Source organism: Ovis aries, chromosome 4 (genome assembly GCF_016772045.2).
Source record: "Ovis aries strain OAR_USU_Benz2616 breed Rambouillet chromosome 4, ARS-UI_Ramb_v3.0, whole genome shotgun sequence".
In the NCBI taxonomy this organism is placed as follows: Eukaryota; Metazoa; Chordata; class Mammalia; order Artiodactyla; family Bovidae; genus Ovis; species Ovis aries.
Window position 1 is genome coordinate 65,070,989 of NC_056057.1, and position 27,919 is coordinate 65,098,907.

The 27,919-nt window shown below is 35.2% G+C and overlaps 1 protein-coding gene across 6 annotated transcripts in view; it reads right to left on the reverse strand.

Moving 5' to 3' along the window:
- The window catches only part of BBS9 (Bardet-Biedl syndrome 9), a 465,907-nt gene that overhangs the window by 242,116 nt on the left and 195,872 nt on the right, over positions 1-27,919 (reverse strand). For 4 of the 6 annotated variants that reach the window (XR_006059773.2, XM_004007907.4, XM_042249202.1 and 1 more), the window contains exons 11-16: positions 25,078-25,154; positions 21,553-21,606; positions 12,445-12,547; positions 9,188-9,292; positions 7,091-7,105; positions 2,047-2,187 (exon numbers count right to left, since the gene is read on the reverse strand). Coding sequence is in view for 5 of the 6 variants with exons in the window: in XM_004007907.4 (XP_004007956.1) it covers positions 2,047-2,187; positions 7,091-7,105; positions 9,188-9,292; positions 12,445-12,547; positions 21,553-21,606; positions 25,078-25,154 (495 nt within the window). In the remaining variant the exon portion in view is untranslated. The remainder of the gene's footprint in view (positions 1-2,046; positions 2,188-7,090; positions 7,106-9,187; positions 9,293-12,444; positions 12,548-21,552; positions 21,607-25,077; positions 25,155-27,919) is intronic. The other 2 variants (XM_060414770.1, XM_060414771.1) reach the window with 1 other exon arrangement.

Consider the following 27,919-nt stretch of genomic DNA (forward strand, 5'->3'; position numbering starts at 1 on the left):
CTATTAAAAATCATAAAACAAAAATCTAATTACATAGAAAGGTGTTTTATTACAATATGCAAAGTAATATTCTTTGGCGGGATGAAATGCTTAGAGAAAATATTTTTTAAAGGAGTAGGGAAATGTAATGAAATATAAGTAGATACTGCTGGGTGGTAGAATTATCAGTAACTTTTGTGTTTTTCTTCTTGGTTATCCATTGCTGAAAAATTAAAGCTATTTTAAATATACAAAAAAGTAATTGAAATAAACAAATAGAAAGACTAAAAGTTGTTTTATTTCTTCTCTATGAAGAGCATTCATTTATTTCCAATAAAAAACAAATTTGCAATAGCAACTTTAATATCAACATATGAAAGTCACATATAGCAAAAATGAATATATTATGTAAAGTAAAAAAGTAGCAAGAGTATGTATGTTAAATAATTACAGGATTCCAGTATGTTTAATATAAATACAAATCTGGAAATTCAAAAGAGAACATGCTGTATTCATAAACTGAATCTTAGGGGAAATTTTTTAAAATTTGTCATTGAGTCCCATTGTTAAAATGAATAAGATGCAAATATATGTTGATGAACCTAAGATACATCAAAACAACTAAGTCCAGAATCAGAACAGAAATGAATGAGCTATCTAAGCTTTCCTTAGTACTTCTATCCAACCAGAGCTTACAGAGATTCCTTCTCTGGTCAAAAGCACGCATTCTTATTTAATCTCTATTGGTTTCAGCCATCTGCAGTAAAGATCAACCACTCAGAAGCCAGTCTTAAACATTTTTCAAAGATATTAATAAATTTAGCATGCAGCATATACAATTTATATCGCCAGGATAGGAGACAAACTAGTATGTTTGTATAAGATGCTACAAAAGCAGTGACTCTGTCCTTTTTACAATCCAAATTTGTTACAAGAAAATTGACTAGAAGAGAGAGAAGGGAAGGGAATAAGAAACCAAAAGGCACAAAACTACTTGCTAACTACAGACACACAAGCACACACACATATGCTCATTCACTCAAATTCATTTGAACTGAAGAATAGGTTAAGTGGAATAAAGAGCATCTTGGAGATTTTTCACAGAGTTATATATAAATAAGGCTTTTAAAAAAGACTTCAAATTAATGAAAAGTAAATGTTAATCACTTTAAGTAGTTAATAACACAAAAGTTGACTTACCATAAATTTCTAAACCTTGTGGGAAATACTTTGTATTCTAAATCCTATCCACTAATGCAAGAGTGAAGATGCATCTTACAGTCAACAGTGCTGAATTTTAATGATGGATTTAAAAGGGTTGATTTAATTCCCAGATATTTTTTTAATTCCACCTCATCACTAAGAAAGTTAATAGATATGACACATTAGAAACCCTGGCAACTAAAGATGTTTGATCCAATCAGTGCTTCTCTCTTTCCTAACTTACTCCAAAAAGAAAAACCAACACCTGGAGAAAGTCACACCTTCACAAATTACCCCAAGTGTTCACTGTGATATTCAAGCTTTATACATGAAACCCCTTCTAAAACATCAGAGGCAGAGAATGAACACTGTCCCTTTCAACTGCTAATGATAGCGGAATCACAAACATCTACTTAAGAGATTACTTTTCAGAGGCATAAGAATATACTTTTAAAAGGTACATCTCCAAAAACCTACAATGAAGATGAATAATAAATATTTATATGCTCAGAAAAAGGATATATTCAAAAACCTACAGTAAAGATGAATAATAAATATTTACATTCCAAGCCAGAAGATCCCACGGTCTAAAAAGAAACATTTGATGTTTTCATTTCTGTATTCTGAAGCAAAATAATGATTATAATAATTCTAATCAAACTTAAAAGGTATACTTTATTACCTTGTTGATATAAGCCATTCGCCTTTGAACAGGCAAACAAGAGGAAAAAACCCTTGAGGTATTTTTATATTCTGACTTAACAATTATCTGATAATTACCCTATCATTACCTGTTGATGAAGGATTCCATTCTAAATTCTTAACATTTCTGATGTTACAGGCATGTTACTTCAAAAGTCCTACCTGGAAAGAGACTGAGAAGACTGACTGGAGATTTGTTGGTATCAATAGTTAGTTTGTGGCTTGCAGTTTTTGAAGGCTGGCCTGGTAAGCAGACTAATTTCAAGGGAAGTCTAAACTTACATTGGCTAACTCGAGGAATGCCTGAAATTAAAAAGAGAGAAATATATACTCATAAATTTGACAAATAAGAAAAAAACTGTATTACTTCACTAATTGTAGTACATGGTAGTAACATATCTTAGTTTAAATGTTTGCTACCTGACCATTTCATCTAGCACAACTGAAATAACTGGAAAGCATTATCATAATTTATGTATTTACATTATTATCCAAAGGTACAAGACAAAAATAAAATCTTAAAAAGGAGCATAAGAGTAAGCTCTGCCTTTAATAATAATATCATTTTTTTTAAATTCACAGTTGAAAGTTATATAAAACATTATATGCAGTTATATTCAATTACTAAACTGTCTTTAAGACCTTCAAAGCTCTGGTCCTAATCCAAGACTATCAGCTAAAATGAGCAAAGAATATGAAGTTTATATCAGGAATACTCTGTATGACCATATCTAATCATTTCTCTAACTCCCCAATCTTTTAATCTTTAGCTTTTTTATTTACTGAATATTCAAAGTACAATTAACAATTTGCAATAAATTATGAGCATGAAAGCAGAATGTTTCCTACTGAAGTTCTAATAAACTTCATGTCATTTTACATATCAACATTAAGAATATTACTTTCATACAAATTAATTTTTCCCAATTCATTTAACTTTACAAATCACTTTTAAACTATTCTGAAAGGTTTACACAGTCACTCAATTCTCAAATTTTTTCAGAAAGTATAGAAGCATATTGAAATAGGCAATTTCATGAATAAATAACAATGAAGATTTTTATATCAGAATTTAAAGTTTTTAAAAGCTATTCCTTTTAATATTTTTATAAAAAATGAAACTGAAACCAAAGCAAAGTAGGCTCTCTACTAATAAATCAGGTAAAGCAATTCTACAAATTTAGTTTTCTCTCCTTTTAATCTAGGATTCTATTTTTGACTGGATAGGATAAAAAATAATATACAGAAAACTGTATCTTGGTAAACTGCTGTAGAGAAAGGGAAGACTTAAAATGTTCTACTCTATCTAATGGATCCACACTTTAATTCCTTTTACAGTGGAGTCAGAGAGCAGCTTAAAAATAGGAAAGCAGAAGAAGGAAATTTTGGAGACATGATCCCAAAGTAGGATTCCTAGAATTAGCAATATATTCTGTTAATGCCAATTGGAGTTGTGTGGTTTATTCTACAACCAAGCTGGGAGTATGCTTTTCAGTACTACTTATTCACAAGGATAGTGAGATATCATCAAAAATAGCAAACATATTGATATATGAGGTCAATTAAATACTTTTTCAGAGCATGTGGAGCATATTTGTCATTCTCTTCAATATAATCTATTATCCATCAAATTTTACATAGCTCATTTTTTCTCATAACCAACAGATGTTAAATTCACTTCTCCTGGAATCCTAGATGCAAATTATAACTGGTGTCTCTTCAGAAAAGTCCCAGGGTATTATTTCCTGACATTTTGTGAGGTTTTAGAGGCATGTGTATTTGTACTTAACAGTGATGAAATGTTTTGACTCAAAATATTATGGTAACATGATCTAAGCTACTGCTCAAACCACAGCTATCAATATCACCATAAAAAAATATCACAAAGTATTATTCTTTCCAACTTCATATATTCCATACATCCCCAAATTATGAAAATATACCTGCTAATATGCTTCCTCTACAATATATAAATTACAGCCTCAATTAATAGATGCAATCTGGTAAGAACCAGGAAACTGAAGCCTATTGCCATTTCCTTCATTTTAAATGAACAGAGTAATGGGGAAAAAAGCACTTCATTTTCTGACAATTCTGTACATGCACAAAGAGAAGCTATCATCTATGTACTTTCAACCAAGTCTGAGCTAATTGTTCAAATAAAATTTAGCTGTAAACACTCTTTTAAAATTATACTGCTAAAACTGTGGCTCAGCTTCACTTGGACCAGGTACTGATTGAATTTGTGGTAAAACAAAATTAATCATGATCAACGCTAGCTTTACATTACTTATATATATTTGAAGATTATTGCCTTAAATCTCCAAGAACCCAGAGCTAAAGAAACTAGTGGTATATACATGTTTTCAGAAATTGAAACAAATGGATTGCAAGCACTAATAAACCCAAAAAGGGTAATACATTATAACTCAATTCACAGTTCAGTTAAGTCAGTTAATGACAATATCACACACTAGGGCAATGGTCAGCAGTTGCTAAGATTTGTAGAACCTCTCCAGAACTTCTTTTCTCTCCAAGAATTGTAAACCTGTTTCATAGGACATTTGGAAAACATTACTTTGAAAAATGATGACACATACTTAATAAAATGATTATGGCTATTTTTTAAATGATGGCAGCTTGAGAAGTTCTACCATTAGGGAAGAAAAAAAAGAATATGAAATCCTTTAGAAATGAGTTTAAGGAAACCAAATCTTTAAAAATAAAAATTACAAAACCAGTATTTTAGAATACTTCCCATCAAATTAAAACCTAAACATTTCAAAATATAATGTCTAGTATTTAAACATGGGGTTTATCAGAGGCACATTTCTATTGAGGTTTACATTTTCTTAAGAAACTTGAAATGTAAATTTGTCTACCAGTTACTCTTCAGGCTATAATTGTACCTAAGAACCTGAAGCTGGAGATGTGTAGAGATATGTGTGAGGGTATGCATATGTGCATCTATAATAAGGAAAGAAAAAAATTATATGTATTTGAAGACTTTCCAAAGTTGCTAGTAGGGTAGCTTTCAGCTTAGTTGAAAGAGCCTAACTTGCCCTAATTGTCTACCATCAGCAATATTTTGTTGGCAAAACAGGCTATTTGGCTTATTCAACTCTCTGAGTATAATGCTGAGAGAGAAGAAAATTTGGTCATTTGTAATACGCCAATATTGGCCTACTCACTCATCAGACTGACTTTGTTCTACAGTTTTTTAACAAATATAATCACCTCTCCTTCAAACACTTCCCCTGCTAGCTTACTAGAGGAAATGGACAGTCACAAGTACTATGGTGCAATTAATCACAAAATTATTTAACACTTAGAGACAAAATTCACATAAAAATCACTCCTGACAGAACAGTTTTTCCAGAAAGAGAATTCTAATTACCCCTGGCACACCCAAGAGACCAGTATCACTGTCAAGAGGGAAGCCAAAATGTGCTCTAAAAGAAAGGAAAAAGAACTTATATACCAGAGTAGAATAACTATATATTACACATCTATATAATGCCTTTAGAACTCTTTCCAGGGACCTGCTAGAGTCATTTCGTGTTGAAAACAAGGGGCCCGAAAGCAGTAGCAAAGTCTGGTAGCCAGAACTTCCTTGATCCCTTCCTGTTATGTCTGGCTACGTACTGTGCTCCATCTGCAGTCATGTTTTACACTGCCCATGTCATGTAACGCTAATGCAGAAATAATGGAGACTAACTCTTATGGGACAACATAAAACCTCATTTGCTTCTCTTTTTCCACATGTAAAAGCGGGACTGCTTATCTGCAATACAGTCTGAACAGATCAGGTCAATAAAATGGAACAGTCTTTGAAATGTGAAGCTTTGTGTGTAAGTAAGATCTAAGTTGTCAACATATTATTTTTTTTGCATACTAGGCGAAGCTGAATATTTCAACTCTACTCCTGAAGCTTAATTAAAATTTTTAAATATAGCATAAGAGATTATTCAAACTGGCTTTAGCTTTGCATTAAAATACTAAAATTTCCATATATTGTGATTTTTTTCTCATAGTTTGATCTGAATTTATAGTAAAAGGGAATAAATCACTTTCAATAATAACCTTTACAGATTTTTTTAAAACTCAAAACAAATAATTTAAATAATAATACAGAATTTTCTAAAAGTTATTGCAAAATCTTATCAGTTACATGCACTCTTGCAAAGTAAAATATAAATATTATTAATATTTTTAATAACCCAAATTCTAATTTGACAAGTATGCTTTAAGTATACTTTAGGTAAGCTAAAAGCTTATTTGTATTAAAATATTTCTCATATAAATACATATTCACCTTCCAGACACTATGCAATTCAGGTTATTGGTACCACAACTATATGAGTAATTAAAGCCATTAAGTATTTTATTTATCTAATATTACCAATTAATATTATCTAATATTAATCTAAAATGGCTAATAAACTAAGACATACCATCCCATTAAGTCTGTGTCTAGAAAGAAAAATAATCAAAGTAGAAGATACTTTTAGAGTGCCTCCCATATAATCAGAATACTGTACAATTCAGGGACTTGAACCCCGCTCTCAAAGAAAAGAGCTCAAAAATCTACTAGGGAGACCTAACGAACAAACAATGAAATTCATATTATGATAAGTATTATAGCAAAGTAGTAAACAAAGGATTTGGAGAAGACAAGAAGTGACAACACTGACCCAGGCAAGTTCAAGGGGTCAGATTCTTGATAATATTTCCTCACAAATTCTCAACAAAACAAGAAATTGGCCCACAGAATGAGTACACACGGCATTCTGATCAGAGAAAGAGGTGAATCTTTTGGGGTATACAGAATCAGACAATTTAGAATTCAGAACTGTTTTCCTTACTCTTTTTAAGTAAACTAAGATAACAGAGCATACAGGCAAATCACGAGTAACTTACAGACACAAGTAGTCAATGACAGCTTTGGTTTTGTTCAAAAATGTCATGAAGTTTCATTGTTTCTCATGACTCTGAAACAACTAATAATGAATGACAAGTATCTATTATGGAAACATCTATTTTCTTCTCCGTAGCCAAATCAAGGCACTGAATCACCCTAAAGAGGTTGCTAGAGTCAAAACAGCAATCCATAAAAAGATTCATTCAAGGGATAGTACCATAATTCAATTACTAACCAAATTTCACTTCTGAAATTCATTTTATTCTAAATTATCTTTTCACTTACCATCAGGATTTCGCTCTATCCATCAGAGGCAATGCAAAAAGGGATAGGGGAGAAAGAATACAACAAATTATGCCATAAAATTACAGCACAAATTTAATGCTCATCTGCTTAAAATATAAATTAAAACTTTAAAGATTCATACAGATGACATAAATGGCCTTCCAATAAATATAAGCCAATTCACAGCTGAAGAATATAATATGATAACTGAAATCTAATAATATATTTGCTCTTCCATATTCACAAGTCCATGAAAGGGTGTTATTCTAGTATAAATGCGTCAAAAAGAGGTAAAGATATATGATCTATCCAAAAACAAACCAGATTCAATATGTAAATGACATCAAGAGCATTACATGAATCTGGGAGGAAGAAAATGAGCTAAAGGCAAATACATATAATTAACATTTTCAGTTAGCCTTGCTTTATTATAACTTTAATTAGTAGATATTATTATGGAACAGTCTTTTTTTTCAGCTTTTCACTTTTATAGACTTGTTTTTACTTTAATTTCTAATTAGCTTTCAAACAATTACTGTCTATGCTCTTTGTTTTCGTAATAATTTATAATCTTTCAAATTCCATCTTTACAAAAGCATAATAGCTAAAAATGGTATGTACAACCATAAGCTCACCAAATGATTTAATAACTTTATAGCGTAGTTTTAAGCTTTTGTCTACTTGCTAGGTATTCCATTTATTTATTTTAAATTTATTTTCAGCTACTTTTCCTTAAAGATAAATGAAATAATTAGTTGAATTAACGCATCAACAATCTCTACAACTATATTTTCAAGGAGTAACGAAGATAAAAAGTATAATAATGCCTATGATTATTGAGATGTCCAATTAATGATAAATTACCTAGAGATTTTAGCCAACATGTCCTATTTTTTATTTCACAACTCACTGAGCATTTCAATGTTTTTTTCAGAAATATAATGTCCATCATTTCTTGATCCCTTGTGGAAGTCTTGTATTTCTTTCTGAAGCGAGCTTTCTCAAAGGTGCTTAAACGTAAAATATTTACACTACCTCATATTTTGAAAATATAGGTAAAAGGTTAAAGTGGTCATTTTTGGCTAAAAATGATTTTTTATAATTTAAAATAAAATTATTTACAAAGAAACAGACTTTGAAAACATGTACTAAAGTTATAAAAAAAACACCTCCAAGTATAGAGTTGTCAATGCATAAACCAGAAAATTCACTGAGACAAAATAAGAACTACAATTTTAAAAACATCGCCAAGGTGCCTCATTAGCACAGTAGGAAGGGTGACAATTACATAAAAATATTGCTACACAACCAAAGTGGATATCAATAGAAAAAATATGAATATGGCACCTTTAAGGCTTTTTAAACAAAGACAACTATACAGAAATGCTTAAAAACACAAATGCAACGTTGCTGAAATATACTATCAGTTATACTACATTTAAACTTTTTTTTAAAAAAAGCAGTGACTAATTATTATTTATCAATCAACTAATTGTCAAACTCTTACTATGAAAAATTCACTATACAAAAACACACAAAGAAACTATAAAATTGAATCCAATTTGAAATTTATAATAACTGGATCTCTACTGGTCTAAAGAGAACTTTTTGATCCATTAGTTTCTTGAAATAATACAGAACCTGTTCTTAAGTATTTTAACATGTAAGATACTAAAGAATTTTATTTAATCACTAAAGCAGTGTCTGAAACTCTAAAGACTGCCTTAATATTACAGTAACCTATATGGTGATTTTTACTAATTCAGACTAGGCTTTTCTGTTTAGCTCAAATACATGAAGTCTGACTAGATAACACTTTTCTAGTAAGAATAAAAAGTATCATATTCACTATTAATTGAAAAGATAGAATCAAACATTACATATAGAAATCAGCTGAATAGACATCACTAATAATTCATAACACATGAAACTAACTTCGATGGATATTTTTAATTGAACACTATGTAATAATATTTTTCTTTTAATAATATTTACAATGTGTCTTACCATCTTAAACACTTACACATTTAACCCACAACTCCAATAATTTAAAAGAAGTGATTATTAGGCTTATAAATTTGTGAACTATATGTTTACCTGTTGGTCTGGAATAAGAAACAACAGCATTTCCTTCCAATTCAGGTGGTAAATAACTTCCTTTCAGATAAACGGAAAAGCCTACAGTTCTAGTCATCTCTGGTGCTATAAGCAATGTAAAAATAATATGTTATGTAATTTTAGGCAATTATTATTAACAACAGCTGAAATTAGATACACACTGCATGCCAGCTACTGTCTTAAGCATTTTACATAACACTGTGAAAGTGCTGCATTCAATATGCCAGCAAATCCGGAAAACTCAGCAGTGGCCACAGGACTGGAAAAGGTCAGTTTTCATTCCAATCCCAAAGAAAGGCAATGCCAAAGAATGCTCAAACTACTGCACAATTGCACTCATCTCACATGCTAGTAAAGTAATGCTCAAAATTCTCCAACCCAGGCTTCAGCAATATGTGAACCATGAAATTCCTGATGTTCAAGCTGGTTTTAGAAAAGGCAGAGGAACCAGAGATCAAATTGCCAACATCTGCTGGATCATTAGAAAAGCAAGAGAGTTCCAAAAAACCATCTATTTCTGCTTTATTGACTATGCCAAAGCCTTTGACTGTGTGAATCACAACAAACTGTGGAAAATTCTGAGAGAGATGGGAATACCAGACCACCTGACCTTCCTCTTGAGAAATCTGTATGCAGGCCAGGAAGCAACAGTTAGAACTGGACGAGGAACAACAGACTGGTTCCAAATAGGAAAAGGAGTACGTCAAGGCTGTATATTGTTACCCTGCTTATTTAACTTATATGCAGAGTACATCATGAGAAATGCTGGACTGGAAGAAACACAAGCTGGAATCAAGATTGCTGGGAGAAATATCAATAACCTCAGATATGCAGATGACACCACCCTTATGGCAGAAAGTGAAGAGGAACTCAAAAGCCTCTTGATGAAAGTAAAAGAGGAGAGTGAAAAAGTTGGCTTAAAGCTCAACATTCAGAAAACGAAGATCATAGCATCCGGTCCCATCACTTCATGGGAAATAGATGAGGAAACCGTGGAAACAGTGTCAGACTTTATTTTGGGGGGCTCCAAAATCACTGCAGATGGTGACTGCAGCCATGAAATTAAAAGACGCTTACTCTTTGGAAGAAAAGCTATGACCAACCTAGACAGCATATTGAAAAGCAGAGACATTACTTTGCTGACTAAGGTCCGTCTAGTCAAGGCTACAGTTTTTCCTGTGGTCATGTATGGATGTGAGAGTTGGACTGTGAAGAGGGCTGAGTGCCGAAGAACTGATGCTTTTGAACTGTGGTGTTGGAGAAGACTCTTGAGAGTCCCTTGGACTGCAAGGAGATCCAACTAGTCCATTCTGAAGGAGATCAACCCCGGGATTTCTTTGGAAGGAATGATGCTAAAGCTGAAACTCCAGTACTTTGGCCACCTCATGTGAAGAGTTGACTCATTGGAAAAGACTCTGATGCTGGGAGGGATTGGGGGCAGGAGGACAAGGGGATGACAGAGGATGAGATGGCTGGATGGCATCACCGACTCAATGGACTTGAGTCTGAGTGAACTCCAGGAGTTGGTGATGGACAGGGAGGCCTGGTGTGCTGTGATTCACGGGGTCGCAAAGAGTCGGACATGACTGAGCGACTGAACTGAACTGAAATGAACTGAACTGCACTGAACTGAACTGCAGAGATTAATTCATTTAATCCTCACAACAACCCTGCATGGTGGTCACTATTATTATCTCCATTTTTGGTGCATTAGGAAAATGGCAACAGAGATCAAAAAGCTTGCCCAAGGTCATATAGTTAAGGCAGAGGTGGGAACTGACTCCAAAACAAGGTTATCTACCATTCCACACCACTGCCTCTCTTTACTCAGATGAACAGACAGGATGAACAAAGAAAAAGGTACACAAAGGGAAAGAGAATTTGGGAGTGGGAAATAGTGCTTTATCATGGTTAGAACACAGATTGCAGGAGAAAATGAAAGGTGGAACTGGATATGGATGTAACTAAAACTGTAGCAACTTAGCAGATTGTACATAGCCTTCCATATTCATGCACTTGACCTCCAACATGTATTAGAGAGCTATAAAAAGTTTTCAACTGGAAAACATTAATTATCCAGAATGTTTTTGAAAGACAACTTGGAAGTACTGTGAAAATTTTATAGATAAAGTAAGATGCCACCTACAAGTTTACCTCAACCACTAACCATTCATTCACTGATTCAATGAGTACTTATTGAGTTTCTACTATCTGCCAGGCACTCAGTTAAAGGTTAGTTATATAAAGAAAAAAAAAAAAGAAATGGTCTTGATTTTTATGAGTAAAACACAGGGTTCCTAAACAGTGGCATAAAGAAAAACAGAAAAAGAGTTGAAAGACAATTCAGATGTCATTTTATCAGAACTAATGACAACTTGTAAGTGGTAAGATGTAAGTGGTAAGAGAGACTCTATACAAATGAATATTACAAAGAATTGTCATTTATTACCTACTATTTTAAGCATTATTACAGATATCATATATAGATTCATTTTCTAATTAAATCTAATCAATTTTCTGATTAAATTCAAATTAAAATAGTTCTGCAAGACAGATATCATTATCCCCTTTCTGCAGATTAAAAAAAAAAAAAAAACCACACTGAGGTTCCATCTAATTACCAAAGCAGCTTGCCCATGGTTACACTGAGTGAGTGTTGGAAAGTGAAAGTCACTCAGTTGTGTCTGACTGTTCACAACCCTATGGACTATACAGTCCATGGAATTCTCTAGGCCAGAATATTGGAGTGGATAGCCTTTCCCTTCTCCAGGGGATCTTCTGCACCCAGGGATCAAACCCAGGTCTCCCGCATTGCAGACCTGATTCTTTACCAGCTGAGCAACAAGGGAAGCCCTTGAGCGTTATAGCCAAAATTCAAATTCAGGCCACACTTCAAAGCCAATAAATATATTTTCTAGTGACTCAACAAATAGCTCACTAGAGAAACACCATTTAAAAATTCTTCCAAAATATAGTAATTAATTACAATTGCAGGTCCATTTAGTTAAGAAAATTGCTTGAAAATCTGTAATTACTATGGCTCAACAGCCATTCATTGAATGTCCATGACTGATGTTTAGAGAGGAAATATAAGCAAAACAACACAATGATTTCAGGAAAATACCTGATATATTCGGATAAGAAATAGAGCCATGACATAAATCTACTAATAAAAAAAACTAATTAAAAAAAACCCTCACACCATGATAGACTTTCAGCCAAAAGAAAACACTTACCCATAAATTCAAAGGTGAACTGATCACCAGTTAGTACTAAAGGTGGTGGCACATAGATTGATAATTTGATCTTCTGCAATGCTACTCGATTCTTCAGTGTGACCTGAGAAAATAGAAATTGCTATTGACAGAAAATTACATGCTTTCCAAATTGATAGAATACTACAACTACTTAAAAAATAACAAATAATTAGAGAAATACCATCTAAGAAAAAAAATGAGCTATCACAAAACATAATGTGTAACATAAGTAGTAGATTAAAAAGTTCTACCCAGTTAGAAACTGGGCAAAGGAGTCGAACAGACTTTTTCTCCAAGAAGATAAACAAATAGCCAATAAGCATATGAAAGAATGCTCAAAATCGCTGTATGAAATACAAAGTAAAACCACATTGGAATACTACTGTACATCCACTAAAATGCTATAATCAAAAAGGGAAAAACAGGTGTTACCAAGAATGTGGAGAAAACAAGAAGCTGCATAAATTGCTGTTGGAAATGTAAAACGGTATAGCTAATCAAAAAAAAAGGTCTGACAGTTTCTTTTAAAATTAAACATAAATTTATCATTTAACCTCATAATTCCTTATGAAGAGAAATAAAACAAATGTCCACCCAAAATCTGGTACACATGTATTAGCAGTATTATTCACAATAACCAAAATTAGAAACAACCCAAGCATCCATAAACTGATGAAGTGACAAACAAAATATGGAATATCCATGCAATGAAATATTATTCAGTAATAAAACTAATGAAGTACTGATACATGCTACAACATGGGTACACTACATTATTAATATGTTAAATGAAAGAAGTCACAAAAAGACCACATATTATTTGGTGCAATTTATATGAAATATCCAGAGTGGGCAAATCTACAGAGACAGAAAATAGATTAGCAGCTGCTTGGGGATGGTAGTAGGATTGAAGGTGGGGGTGTGGAGAGAAAAGAAAGCAACAGCTAAGGAATACAGGGTTTTTACTGGGCGGGGGGGCGGGGGGCGAGGAGGACAAAAATGTTCAAAAGTTAAATTGTGGTGATCATTTTGCACATGTGTGCATGCTAAGTCACTTCAGTCGTGTATGACTCGTTGTGACCCTATGGCCCTATAATTGCATAGTATGTGAATTATAACTGAATAAAAGTATTAAAAATGCTCTATCAATAGCAGACCCAAAAAATCTTCCCCCATATTTGGTGAATAATTACATCTTAAAATATTATATGTGTTAATTCTTCTTTACAGATATGGCATCATGAATTATTCATTTTATCTAGTATCAGTACATCACCTTTTTCAGAAGTTAATTGCTCTCTAAAGATTTCCTTACTAGGTAGGTATTTACTAGTTTAAATACATATGTAGTTTACTATATTTTCTTCTATGGCTTAACAGCAAAAATAGCTGACATAACTACTCTAGAAAACATCAAAGAATGGCAATATTGACTAATTGACTACATTTCTAAGCTGGCTGTATTTCCAAACTGGTGCTCTTGGTTGATGATGCTAAGAAAACCCTCCCATTCCAATTAGAATTAATAGCTAAGAATTCTGGGGTCATAGACTACCTCAGAAATAGGGTGAGTATGGATTGAGAAGGCCAGGACTTCTCTCACTCCCCCTTAAGAGAAACATTAGCAGAATTCATCAGGCCCAAAGATCTTTGCTGGGCCACAGTGCTAAGGGAATCAAAGAAAAAGCTTAAAGATCTGGCTTCCATTGGGAACATTCTCTCTTTGGATTTTGTCTCCTAAACATCCCAGCCTCTTTGAATCATCTCCATTGGCTAAGTTTATCCACATGGTAAGCCAGATTTATTACAGTCACTAGCCCAGTAGTGTTGTTAGACCAATTAAGTCACAATCTCAGGGGGCAGACCTGGGTATTGGTATTTTTCTTAATAGTTCCCCAGGTAAGACCTATGTACAACCAGAATCGAGAAGCTTTCTTCTACATGGCTTTTTTGCCTTGGAGCAATTCAGTCTTGCCTCTATAGTATATGAGACAGATTCATTTCACTACTAATTAGCATAGTGCAAGGGCATGGCTTCCCTGGTGGCTCAGTGATAAAGATCTGCCTACCAATCCAGGTGACCTGGGTTCGATCACTAGGTTGGAAGGATCCCCTGGAGAAGAAAATGGCAACCCACTCCAGTATTCTTGCCTGGGAAATCCCATGGACAGAGGATCCTGGCGGGCTACAATCCAGGGGGTCACAAAACAGCTGGACATGATTTAGTGACTGGGCACAAGCAAGGGCATACTTAATTTTTGAGAAAAGACATTTTTAATTTTCTCTTAGGTAAAAGGCATGTATCAACTATACCTTAATTATATATATATATACACACACATATATATACAAGTTACAGATAGAAAAATAATATACAAGTATAACTTGCCTACAAACACTATCCATATACAATTAGATTCAGTAAATGTATTAATTTTACCTGATGTGTGTATTCTGTACCATTTAAAAATAAACATAAAATTTTTGACTTGCAAAGTAAAAATTTTAAAGGACAATAATTGATGGAAATAAATACAATAAACACAGCAAATGAACAATGAATCCTCAGATTTTCACTTTATGAGCCCTGGGTAAGGGAGGAACTCTGCATAACAGTACACAGTAATAGCACAGATCACAAGGCCCTTGAAAGTCTATGATCCGACAGATTAGGTTAGTACCTCTAATTCCCATGAAGTTATGAAATGGTCAAAGAGACCGGAAAATTTGACTGAGAAAGGAGAGTTCGGTCCACACATTTTGCCCATTTCTGGTCAGTCCCCAAAGGAGACGTTGGGTGCCTCTTGGCATTGGCAGGTTGCTATAAACCCCCAACAGGTGTCTGCCATAAGCTATATGAGGTCACCCTGGAACTGCAGAGCAGGGCTCCAAGCTTGGTTCGCACAGGCTGTGTCTTTCATTCACACAGGCACACCGTAGAGTTAGTAGAGCAGAAAATGTGTTTACTAGGAGAACAGATTTATTCTAAAATTCATAATACCTTTTTAGTAAAATCCTAATGGTAATTACAGGAAGGACTATGCAAGTACTACAACATTCTTTCTAATGGCTATTCCTTAAATAAATAGAATATAATTTAAATATTTTATTAATAGTAATCCTTCCCTGGTGGCTCAGACAATAAATAATCTGACTGCAATGCAGGAGACCCAGGTACCATCCCTGTGTCAGGAAGATCCCTTGGAGAAGGGAATGGCTACCCACTCCAGTATTCTTGCCTAGAGAACTCCATGGACAGAGGAGCCTGGAAGGCTACAGTCAATAGTGTCACAAAAAGGCTACAGCCTAAGGTATCACTACTGAGCAATTAACACCTACTTACAGGACTGTCAGTTCAGTTCAGTCACTCAGTCATGTTTGACTCTTTGCGACCCCATGGACTGCAGCACGCCAGGCCCCCCTGTCTATCACCAACTCCTAGAGTTTACTCAAACTCTTGTCCATTGAATTGATGATGCCATCCAACCATCTCATCCTCTGTCGTCCCCTTCTCCCACCTTCAATCTTTCCCAGCATCAGGGTCTTTTCAAATGAGTCATTTCTTCGCATCCGGTGGCCAAAGTATTGGGGTTTCTTTCAGCTTCATCATCAGTCCTTCCAGTGAATATTCAGGACTGATTTCCTTTAAGATGGACTTTAAAATGGTTGTATTTCTTTGCAGTACAAGGGACTCTCAAGAGTCTTCTCCAACACCACAGTTCAAAAGCATCAGTTCTTCGGTACTCAGCTTTCTTTATGGTCCAACTCTAACACCCATACATGACTACAGGAAAAACCATAACTTTGACTAGACATACCTTTGTTGGCAAAGTAATGTCTCTGCTTTTTAATAAGCTGTCTAGCTTGGTCATAGCTTTTCTTCCAAAGAGCAAATTTTTTTTAATTTCATGGCTGCAATCACCAACTGCAGTGACTTTGGAGCCCCCCAAAATAAAGTCTGACACTGTTTCCACTGTTTCTCCATCTATTTGCCATGAACTGATGGGACCAGATGCCATGATCTTCATTTTCTGAATGTTGAGCTTTAAGCCAACTTTTTCACTCTCCTCTTTCACTTTCATCAAGAGGCTCTTTAGCTCTTCTTCACTTTCTGCCATAAGGCTGGTGTCATCTGCATATCTGAAGTTATTGATATTTCTCCTGGCAATCTTGATTCCAGATTGTGCTTCATCCAGCCCAACATTTCTCACGATGAACTCTGCATATAAGTTAAATAAGTAGGGTGACAATATACAGCCTTGACATACTCCTTTTCCTACTTGGAACCAGTCTGTTGTTGCATATCCAGTGCTAACTGTTGCTTCTTGACCTGCATACAGATTTCTCAGGAGGAAGGTCGGTATTTCTAGCTCTAAGAACTTTTCACTGTTTGTTGTGATCCCCTCAGTCAAAGGCTTTGGCATAGTCAATAAAGCAGAAATAGATGGTTTTCTGGAACTCTCTTGCTTTTCTAATGATCCAACGGATGTTGGCAATTTGATCTCTGGTTCCTCTGCCTTTTCTAAATCCAGCTTGAACATCTGGAAATTCACGGTTCATGTACCGTTGAAGCCTGGCTTGAAGAATTTTGAGCATTACTTTGCTAGAGTGTGAGATGAGTGCAATTGTGAAGTAGTTTCAGCATTCTTTGGCATTGCCTTTCTTTGGTATTGGAATGAAAACTGACCTTTTCTAGTCCTGTGGCCACTGCTAAGTTTTGCAAATTTGCTGACATATTGAGTGAAGCACCTTCACAGCATCATCTTTTATGATTTGAAATAGCTCAACTGGAATTCCATCACCTCCATTAGCTTCATTCTTAGTGATGCTTCCTAAGACCCACTTGACCTCGCATTCCAGGATGTCTGGCTCTAGATGAGTGATCACACCATAGTGATTATCTGGGTCATGAAGATCTTTTTTTGTATACTTCGTCTGTGTATTCTTGCCACCTCTTCTTAGTATATTCTGCTTCTCTTAGGTCCATACCATTTCTGTCCTTTATTGAGCCCATCTTTGCATGAAAATTCCCTTGGTATCTCTAATTATCTTGAAGAGAGCCCTAGTCTTTCCCATTCTATTGCTTTCCTCTATTTCTTTGCAGTGATCACTGAGGAAGGCTTTCTTATCTCTCCTTGATATTCTTTGGAACTTTGCATTCAATGGGTATATCTTTCCTTTTCTCATTTGCCTTTCATTTCTCTTCTTTTCATACCTGTTTGTAAGGCCTCCTCAGACAACCATTTTGCCATACTTGTCTGTACATATATTTTAAATAAAATTAATGATAATAACCATTAGCAGCTTTCTATATTCATGGAACCATCCTAATAAATTATTTGTGTGTATTATCTCATTTACCCATTACAACATTGTGAAACAGGTACTACCTATCACTATATCCCATTTTACATAAGAGAAAAATGTGACTCAGAGAAGCTAGATAATTTGACCAAGGCAACCCTGATTATACGTGGAAGAACCATCATTTAACTTCTGTCTGTCAGTCCAGAGCCCATGCTCTTAATTAGCTGTGGTTAAGAATCAAAACAACTGCAAATGAAAAAGTTCCCCCATTTTACAGTTTAAAAATAGAGGTTCAGAGAAACTCAAAAACACGTCTAAGACCATCAAGCCAATATATGCAAGTGAGCCAAAAAGAATGACCATGAAGGTCTCACAAGAGCTTAGCTTTAAAAATGAAAATGAAAAATCCTTAAAGTAGTAATAAGCCACTTTTAAAGAGGCAGACATTCTGACTCTGCTAGGCATAACAATGCATACTTAGACAACAATCATACAATTTTACATTGTTACAAGTGTTTGCATTTAGTTTAGATGGAAGATGGATGGTGGTAACTCTTATACATAGATTTATTGAATCCCAACAATGGACTAGGCACTTTCAAATATGAATCAAGATGATGTGTGACAAAAATAACCACAGTAACAAAGAAGAGTTGTGTTTGAGCCAAAATAAAAAAGTTAAAGACTTGGCTAGATCATAAACCTCACATTTTAAGAGAAAAATAATTATAGAATATTAAGGGGAAAATATGAAACATGAATATGAGCGTTTTCCATGCTATTTTCCATTTCTAACAAAATAAAATACGATCCTTAGGAAATATAATACCAAATTTTTATCCTAGATATATAAACATGACTCCAAAGGCCAGGTATTAACAACCACTCTGCCTTGGTCGCCTGGAACAGATGGCCACGCATCATGAACACATACGCAAGGTAGCCACATCTTCATTCACTTGGAACGGATGGAAAAATTTTCTCAATTAACAGGATTTATTATGACGGAAACTTGTATGGTTATATATTTTGGCTGCTGTTGTTATTAAAGGCTATAAGGAGAGATTTATAACAGAAATTTGTATAGGAACTGTCAGGCAGAAACAGGAAGTCACGGTGTCCGCCGTGAAAGTCAAGCTGATTTTGTGTAACTCTAGAGTATCGCATTCTTTCTTATTCTTTTATCGTGGCAATAAGGAAGAGCGTGTAACTTCATCATTCTCAAACACAGTTAAATTCCCATAATGAAGGAGAAATTTCCAGTAGTGTCACGCCATCATTTGGAGGTGGCTGTTATACAGGAAAGCCTAAGAACTGCATGGGAGGGAAAGGTGTATTTATTTACAGCAATTAATAGTAGTTGCGGGGAAAATTACCATGAGCAATGTTATCTGGTTTAGGTATAAGATTTCTTTTTGAAATTTACAACATGCTCCTGAATTATTATATGTATGTGTCAGAACAATATCAGTAGATAGATATAAAAGGGATTTCCCTACACAAAAGTCTACAGATCATTCCTGGAACACTGCAGGATTGTTGTTTTTTTTATCTTAAATGTTTGATTTCTTGCCACTAAAGCTTTTCCAGACTCAGAAGTATTAATGAGATAGAGCTCTTTGATTGGATAGGGGGAAGGGAGACTGGGAAAAGACCACCCTTGTTTCCAGTGGCAAGAATCCAAAAAAATTAGCTTAGGAAACAGTTATAAGATTGGGCTCCCTTCAGCTTCTACCAAAGATCCCCACACTTGGGCCACCCGCTGGGTCCAGTGTAAGCGAACACAATTGGTAAAGCCTGGTGCCCTGTCAAGCTCCTCCAAGGACAGCAACCCATAATCTAAGAAAATATAAAGTCCCGTCCAAGTTTTGACTTAGCGAATCGCCAAGATCCACAACTTTCCCTGGCTCCAACGTCTGGGCAGTGATAAATATTTTCAGCTTAATAATGTGCTGACTGATTACCACACTTTAATCTAAATGCCTTAAGAGGGTTCCACATTTGAGTCCTAGTTCTAAAATTCTACAATGGCAGGACTAAAAATCTTAACCAAAACCACATCGTTCACATTGTATTTTGGGGGCACTATCAATTTGTCACTACTCTACTCTGTGGCTTCTTCGTTTAGCATTTTCCTGCTATAAATACATCCATTTAAAGCTAATATTATGGCAGATAAATGGCTGGGAATTCTTTTTAAACACACACATAGAAGAAAGATATTATTAATATTCATATGATTTCCCAATATATATATATAATACTGAAGTGAGCTGCTCGGTCTACTGTGAATGTGATGACACAATTCCTTTAGTATATTTAAATATTGTTTCTAAAAAATAACCCCCAATCATACTACACATTGAACTAAAGGTAGGACTAATTCATAACAATTTATTATTATATACATACTGCTATAAATACCAGTTTTATATTTGTAGGAAATGATAAAGGTTATCTATTTACTTCCCAAAGCTAAGGAAAACTTACAAATGTCAAGTGTTTGGGTTTTCCTTTTTTTCACTTTTTTAACCAAGAAATCTTTTTTTAATTTAATAAATTTAATGTGTCATATTGTGCATATTTAAGGTGTACAGCACATTGTGTGCTGTGCTGTGCTAAGTCACTTCAGTCGTGTCTGACAATTTGTGACCCTATGGATCATAGATGTTACTTGATACATTTATACACTGCCAATATGATTGCCAACCCAGTGAAATTTATCATATCACATAACTACAGTACAATATTATTATCTATATTCATTACCCTGTGCATCAGATATTTATAGTTTATTTACTACTCATTACAAGTGTACTCCTGTATTCCCTTCAAATCATCACTCAACCCTACCCAAACTCCTGATAAGCGACCCCATGGACTGCAGCCCACTGGATTACCCCAGCAAGAATACTAGAATGGGTTGCCATTTCTGCCTCCAGGGGATCTTCCACAGCCAGGGGTCGAACCCACATCTCCTGCAGCTCCTGCATTGGCAGGCAGATTCTTTACCACTGAGCCACGTGGGAAGCCTCAAGCCCATTTTACCCTGTGTTTTTACAGGCTTAGCTTTTTCAGAGTCCCAAATATAAGTGATATCATATAGTACTTGTCTTTCTCTGTCCATCTTATCTTATTTGGCACAATGTGCTTAAGATCCACCCATGTTGTTGCAAATGGAAGGATATCCTCCCTTCTCATAGGTGAATACTATTCTAGGGTGTAAATGTACCATATCTTTTTTTTTTATCCATTCAACCATTGATGGGCATTTGGGTTGTTTCTGTATCTTGGCTATTTTGTGAATAAAACTGTCATAAGCATGAGAGTGTATATATCTCATGGGAAATACTGTTTTCATTTCCTTTGATTTATACCCAGAATTGGAGTTGCTAGATCATATAGAAGATGTTTTTTTAATTTTTTAAGGAACCTCCAAATGATCTCAGTACTGGTTGGATCGATTTATATTCCCACCAACAATATTTAAGGGCTCCATTCTCACCACATCCTCATCCTCCTGTTATCTCTTGTCTTCTTGATGATAGCCATTCTAAGTTGTGAAGTGACATCTCTTGTGATTTTGATGTGCATTTCCCTGATAATCAGTTATGCTACGCCATTTTGATGTCCTATTTGGAAAAATGTGTATTAGCTCTTCTGCCTACCAAGTGTTTCTTTTATATTTCCATATGCTACTTATAGGGTGACAACAGTGACAGATGTGATGAAATGCATGACACTGCTTGCACATTAGAGCCTACAACTATGGTACAATACCTTCACTGTGACTGAAGGGACAAGGTCAGCTCCCACATCAACATCAGTAGCTTGCTGTAAACACAGAATTGAAAATTAAAGGGAGGAAAGAATTGTTTAAGTACTATACATCTGTAAGTAAACACAGTGGGGTTGATTTATACTTCCCACCACCAAAAATAAAAAAGGCAAAAAGGATTCATCACTCTGATGACAGACTAAAAGAATTACTGTGGCTTTTTTGGATGGCTTCATTTGGAAAGTCATGAACTAATATTAAAAAACACACCCACCAAAAAAGGGAAGAAAAGTTCACATACTTTATTATCAAACTACTGCCAAATTTCCTTAAAAATTGAAACTAATTCTATCAATTCATTCTTTATATTATATAAAACAAGACCTCTATATATTTTCTATATAAACATTATGCCTTTTTTTTAGGTCCTTGTGTTTTTAACTTGTCAAAGGTATGCTTTATTCTAATTAATAATATGTATCTAAGGCATGTAATTAATGATATAAAGACATCTAGAAAATAAAACAAAAGTAGCAGTTTATTTTTTTACCAGTAAATATCATAAATTCTTTCACTCTTTGAGAATCAGCCTGGGTTACCTGGTCCTCTCTCTTAAAGAATTCAGAATATAATACAGCAAATATTTCCTTAGAATTTATAACTTATTTTTTAGAGCAGTAGATTGAGAGGAAAAAATATGGTCATTATATGACAGAATAAGATCAAAGGGTAACATATTTTCTAATAATACCCACATGGATTCCTAAGGGAACAATTATGATCATAAAGTCTCTGTCCAACCAGTGAATAAATCCATTGTACTTTAAATTAACCTAGTTGGAATTATTTTACTGAGAAAAATTAAGCCTCTTCTAAGCAGTGGGGATTGGTATGATGCCATGGTCATCAGCATAATTAAGAGTAAGGATATTCATATCCTATATATGATTCCATAGGAAACTGTATATGAACTCTGATTGAACTTCTCAATCAAGAATAGAGGATAGCGATATTTGTCTCTTCCATAAAAGACAACAGTCTAGCACAAATTACATTATTTTTTGGATGTGTGCTTTCACAATAATGACTGAAAATAAAATATTAAGCCAGACTTTTTGCTCTAGTATTACCTAAAATTAGTACTAAAATCCAGGAAATGTTTTACATTTAGCTGTCGGCAAATCTAGAAAAGAAACCAACATCTCCTGTTTCTTGCTCTTTTCCATCCATGCCTAAACACCTTGATATTTCAAGGACAAAAGTCCTTTGGAAACATGAAATTATAGCCAGAGAGAAATAGCTATATGAAGACAATATGGCACCAAAGCCACATAAATCATTGGACTGATGTTTTCCAATGAGATGAATATGATACTCTCGAGAATCCTTTCCTTTCTTAAGAAGGAAAAAAACTGTGAGATGGGGAAATGGAGCTGGAAAGAGATACCTAGTTAGGAGGAAAAAGCACTTCAGGTTACCAGTAGGGAAATACATATTAAAATACAGTGCTATTACATAAAGCCTTTACTCACAAAGATCAAAAGTTGCTAAAGAACAGAAAGGGAATTCCTCATTTCAAATAGCCGATGTCTAAGAGAAAAACCTAGAAAAAAATTATATAAGTTGCCCAAAGGAAAAAAAGAATCATTTCCAAGGCAAGAAAATGTGTGTACATTTGTCAGCTAACTAAGCAGAAATGTTCCACTCAGACTACACCCTTCAGGTAGAGTGAGAAATGGTGTGCTGAATATCCAATGTTTAGAACAGTACCGCTACTATGTGACTCAACTGGGTGAATGTTTCTTTCATATATAGTCGTACTTTTTTTTTTTTTCCAAGAATATCCAACTTACTATACTAAGGCAATGTTAATGCAATTTTTATCACAACTTCGGTTGGCTGTTTGTACTAAGATTATTCTTCAAAAAGCTATGGAATTACTTACTATATTCTATTCTGATACCTAAATATCAAAGTCATTTCCTAAGCAAAGTTATATGACATAGATCTCATATACAGTAAAATGAGTGAATTTGATCACTTGCCTAAATTGGTCGACTTTGGTACAGACAGATAAACTAGATAGATTTTGGCCCAACTTCAGGCAGTGAGAGAAAACCAACCGTAATCTAACAAGTGCTTAAAGAAAACTAAACAAAAAGATAAGGTAATGTAACCAAGGACAGTCCCCCTTTCTGGTTTTTCAGCTTTATTATTCTTTGATGCTTTTGAACTATGGTGTTAGAGAAGACTCTTGAGAGTCCCTTGGACTGCAAGGAGATCCAACCACCCCATCCTAAAGGTGATTATTGGAAGGTGTTCATTGGAAGGACTGATGCTAAAGCTGAAACTCCAATACTTTGGCCACCTCATGCAAAGAGTTGACTCATTGGTAAAGAACCTGATGCTGGGAAGGATTGAAGGCAGGAGGAGAAGGGGACGACAGAGGATGAGATGGCTGGATGGCATCACCAACTCGACAGACATGAGTTTGAGTGAACTCCAGGAGTTGATGATGGACAGGGAGGCCTGGCGTGCTGTGATTCATGGGGTCCAAAGAGTCAGATATGACTGAGTGACTGAACTGAACTGATTCATTTATAGAGCAAATATATACTGAACACCCATTATGTGACTGGCATTAAGGAAATGGCAGTCAATTTTCCTAGGTGGTGCAGTGGTAAAGAATCTCCCTGCCAATGCAGGAGACACAAGAGACATTGGTTTGAACCCTGGTTAGGAAAGATCCCCTGGAGAAGGAGATGGCAACCCACTCCAGTATTCTTGCCTGGAAAATTCCATGGACAGAGGCGCCTAGCAGGCTACAGTCCATAGAGTCACAAAGACTCAGACATGACTCAGCAGCTGAGCACACACGAGACAACTGGAACAGTGATGGCTGTGGTAGGGTTGATGGTTATGAATATTATTATAGTGATTTGTTAGTTGATTATTATAATTCAACAAAGTGGATTCTACTACTATTACCATCTTACAGATAAGAAAATTGAGACAAAAAATTAAATCCCTTGCTCTGGGTCACACAAATAGAAATGAGAGAAAAAATAATTCCTGGCTCAACCCTTTATTCTTAAATTACTCTCCCACCACAGCCACGGTAATAAAGACTATATATTATCAAACTCTGAGTCATGCCTTTCATAAACATTATCTTATTGAACATTCAACAAAAATGTAGTGGGCTCAGTATTATTCATCTGGAGTAGGATTATCTCAATACTCCAGTACTGAAAAAGTTTGAAAAAATAAAATAACGTAGGGAAATTCAGAGTAATGGTGACAAACCCCCTTCCCTTCCCCTTTTTTAAGATAGAAATCTGCCTAAGAAACTTGTTATCACACTGAGATGCTAGAAATGTTTGTTTCTAGAAAGTAACAAGGCCTAAAACTTATCTTCCCTGAAGTTTCTATCCGGAGGCCCAGATTTTAAACCAATACAATCTGATTCCAATATATCAGAGTCCACCACTATCACAAACCCTCTTAAAGTCTGCAAATACACCTACAGATACTGAATCAAAGTTAGGAGAAACCATGGCAGAGACTTTCAGGTCATCTTCTCTCTCAGTCAGGGGCCAAACATCTGTAATATTAAGAGAAAAAAAAAGATATTTAATCATAACGTAAAAATTGCTATATAAAGTTGTTTTAAGATTTATCTATACCTTACATCAAAAGATAATCCCATAAATGTATTCACATGTTGAAAAAAAATGATGCAATACAGAATGAAAAGCTTTCCCCTCTATGTTACTGTAAAGAAAAACTGTCTTTTTTTCCCAAAGATATGTGACCCACTGACTGACCTATGTTAGGAATTTCAATTCCCTCTCCTTAGCTACTGTTAGAAGCCCAAAAGAGTATAACCCATGACAGTAAATCGGCTATAACTGCCGGGAGAAATATCAACAACCTCAGTTATGCAGATAATACCTCCCTAATGGCAGAACGCGAAGAGGAACTAAAGAGCTTCTTGATGAAGGTGAAAGAGGAAGAGTGGAAAAACTGGCTTAAAACTCAACGTTCAAAAAACTAAGATCGTGACATCTTAAGATCGTTTGCCATCACTTTGTGAGGAAATGGCAACCCACTCCAGTAGTCTTGCCTGGAGAATTCCATGGACAGAGGAGCCTGGCCGGCTACAGTCTATGGGGTCACAAACAGTCGGACACAACTAAGCAACTAACACGCGCACACACACATACAGGGCAAATAGATGGGGAAACAATGGAAACAAGGGCAGATTTTATTTCCTTTGGCTCCAAAATCACTGTGGATGGTGACTACAGCCATGAAATTAAAAGACACTTGTTCCTTGGAAGAAAAGCTATGACAAACCTAGAGAGCATATTAAAAAGCAGAGACATCATTTTGCCAACAAAGGTCCATAAACTCAAAGTTATGGTTTTTCCAATAGACATATATGGATGTGACAGTTGGACCATAAAGAAGGCTGAGTGCCGAAGAATTTATGTTTTTGAATTATGGTGCTGGAGAAGACTCTTGAAAGTCCCTTGGACAGAAAGGAGATCAAACCAGTCAATCCTAAAGGAAATCAACCCTGAATATTCATTGGAAGGACTGATGTCAAAACTGAAGCTCCAATACTTTGGCCACCTGATACAAAGAGACGACTCATTGGAAAAGACCCTGATGCTGGAAAAGATTGAAGGCAGGAGGAAAAGTTCGTGAATGAGATGGTTGGATGGCACCATCAACTCAATAAACATGAGTTTCAGCAAACTCTACGAGATAATGACGGGCCGAGAAACCTAGCATGCTGTAGTCTGTGGGGTTGCAAAGAGTTGGACACAGTTTAGCTACTGAACAACGACAACAAATCAAAATGTAAAATTCACTTACCCTGTAACCTAACAATTCTATTTTCAAACATTTACCCAATACTCATGTCCAAGGGGTTTCTCTGTTGCTGGTAATTACCAAAAACAAAACAGCCTAAATCTAAGTTATATTTCTATTAATAGGGAAATAGTTAACTAAGTTATGGTATTATCAATACCGTGCAATGGTCCAGAACCCAAAACTGTTAAGAGTGCTATCCATCTTTATATACTGACAAGGAAAGAACTCCAAGATATGCTATTGATCTAAAAAAGCAAGATGTAGTACAGTGTCTCTAATACACACATATTTGTGTAAAAACAATTATATAAACAGAAAACTTTCTTACAGAATACACAAAACTATTAATAAAGAATACATTGAAACACTCTAGTAGAAGTAAGACCTGGGTTTTATGCTTTCAGTACTGACTGAATAGTTTTTACCATGTTCGTTTTATTTTCAACTTAAAATTTCATAATTTCAAAAACATTTATAGTACAATATGAGATATTATGAACAAGCCATAGAGACCCTAAATAAACAAGAAACATAAATAATACATATGCACATACATACGTGTATATATACATACATAGGGCTTCCCTGGTGGCTCAGCTGGTAAAGAGTCCACCTGGAATGCGGGAGACCTGAGTTTGATCCCTGGGTTGGGAAGATCTCCTGGAGAAGGGAACAGCTGCCTACTCCAGTATTTTAGTATCCTGGGCTTGAAGAATTCCATGGACTGTGTAGTCCATGGGGTTGTAGCATCAGAAACAACTGAATGACTTTCATTTAATACATAATAATACATATATGTGTGCAGATTATTGGCTGCCCGCTAACATTCATTCTTCCCTTCTCCTCCTCCTTTGTGGTAGACCCCTAATTCTGCTGATTCACTTCCATCTAATTCACTTCCATCGAATTCCCCTAATTCTCTTCCATCTTAATCACTGAATTGGTCAAATCTAAGCATGGCGATTTCATTCCCCTGACCTTTTGTTATTTCAGGCCTGAGCATGGAACCTAATCCTGGCAGATGTGAGGTGAGAACTGATGGGAGTCGGGGTGCTGGTGTGTGGTTCTGGGAAAGTTATTCCTCCCTAATAAATGGGGAGACTTGGGAGAAATATCTGTCTCCTTCCCTGGAAATCATATTTGTACATGTTGCCTGGAACTGCCGAAATAACCTTGTGACCTTGACAGGGAACATCCCCCAAACCCTGAGGATGGCTGACTGAAAAATATAGAAAGCATTTGGATGATGTCACATGAATCCGCTGTCTCACAAAGAGAAGAACTGCCTACAACCGCCACCAGACATTCTCACCAAAATGGCAATATTTGGAATAGGAATTTCCACAACGTAGAGCATAAAAGGTTGCTCACTGCCCACCCAGTAATGAATCTTTGGTTCTTCTTTACTGAAAGAAGAGTCCAATTTTCCCCTAAGCTTGGAGCCTAATCTTGTACTCAACCCAAGTGTTCAAACAAAACGCTAAA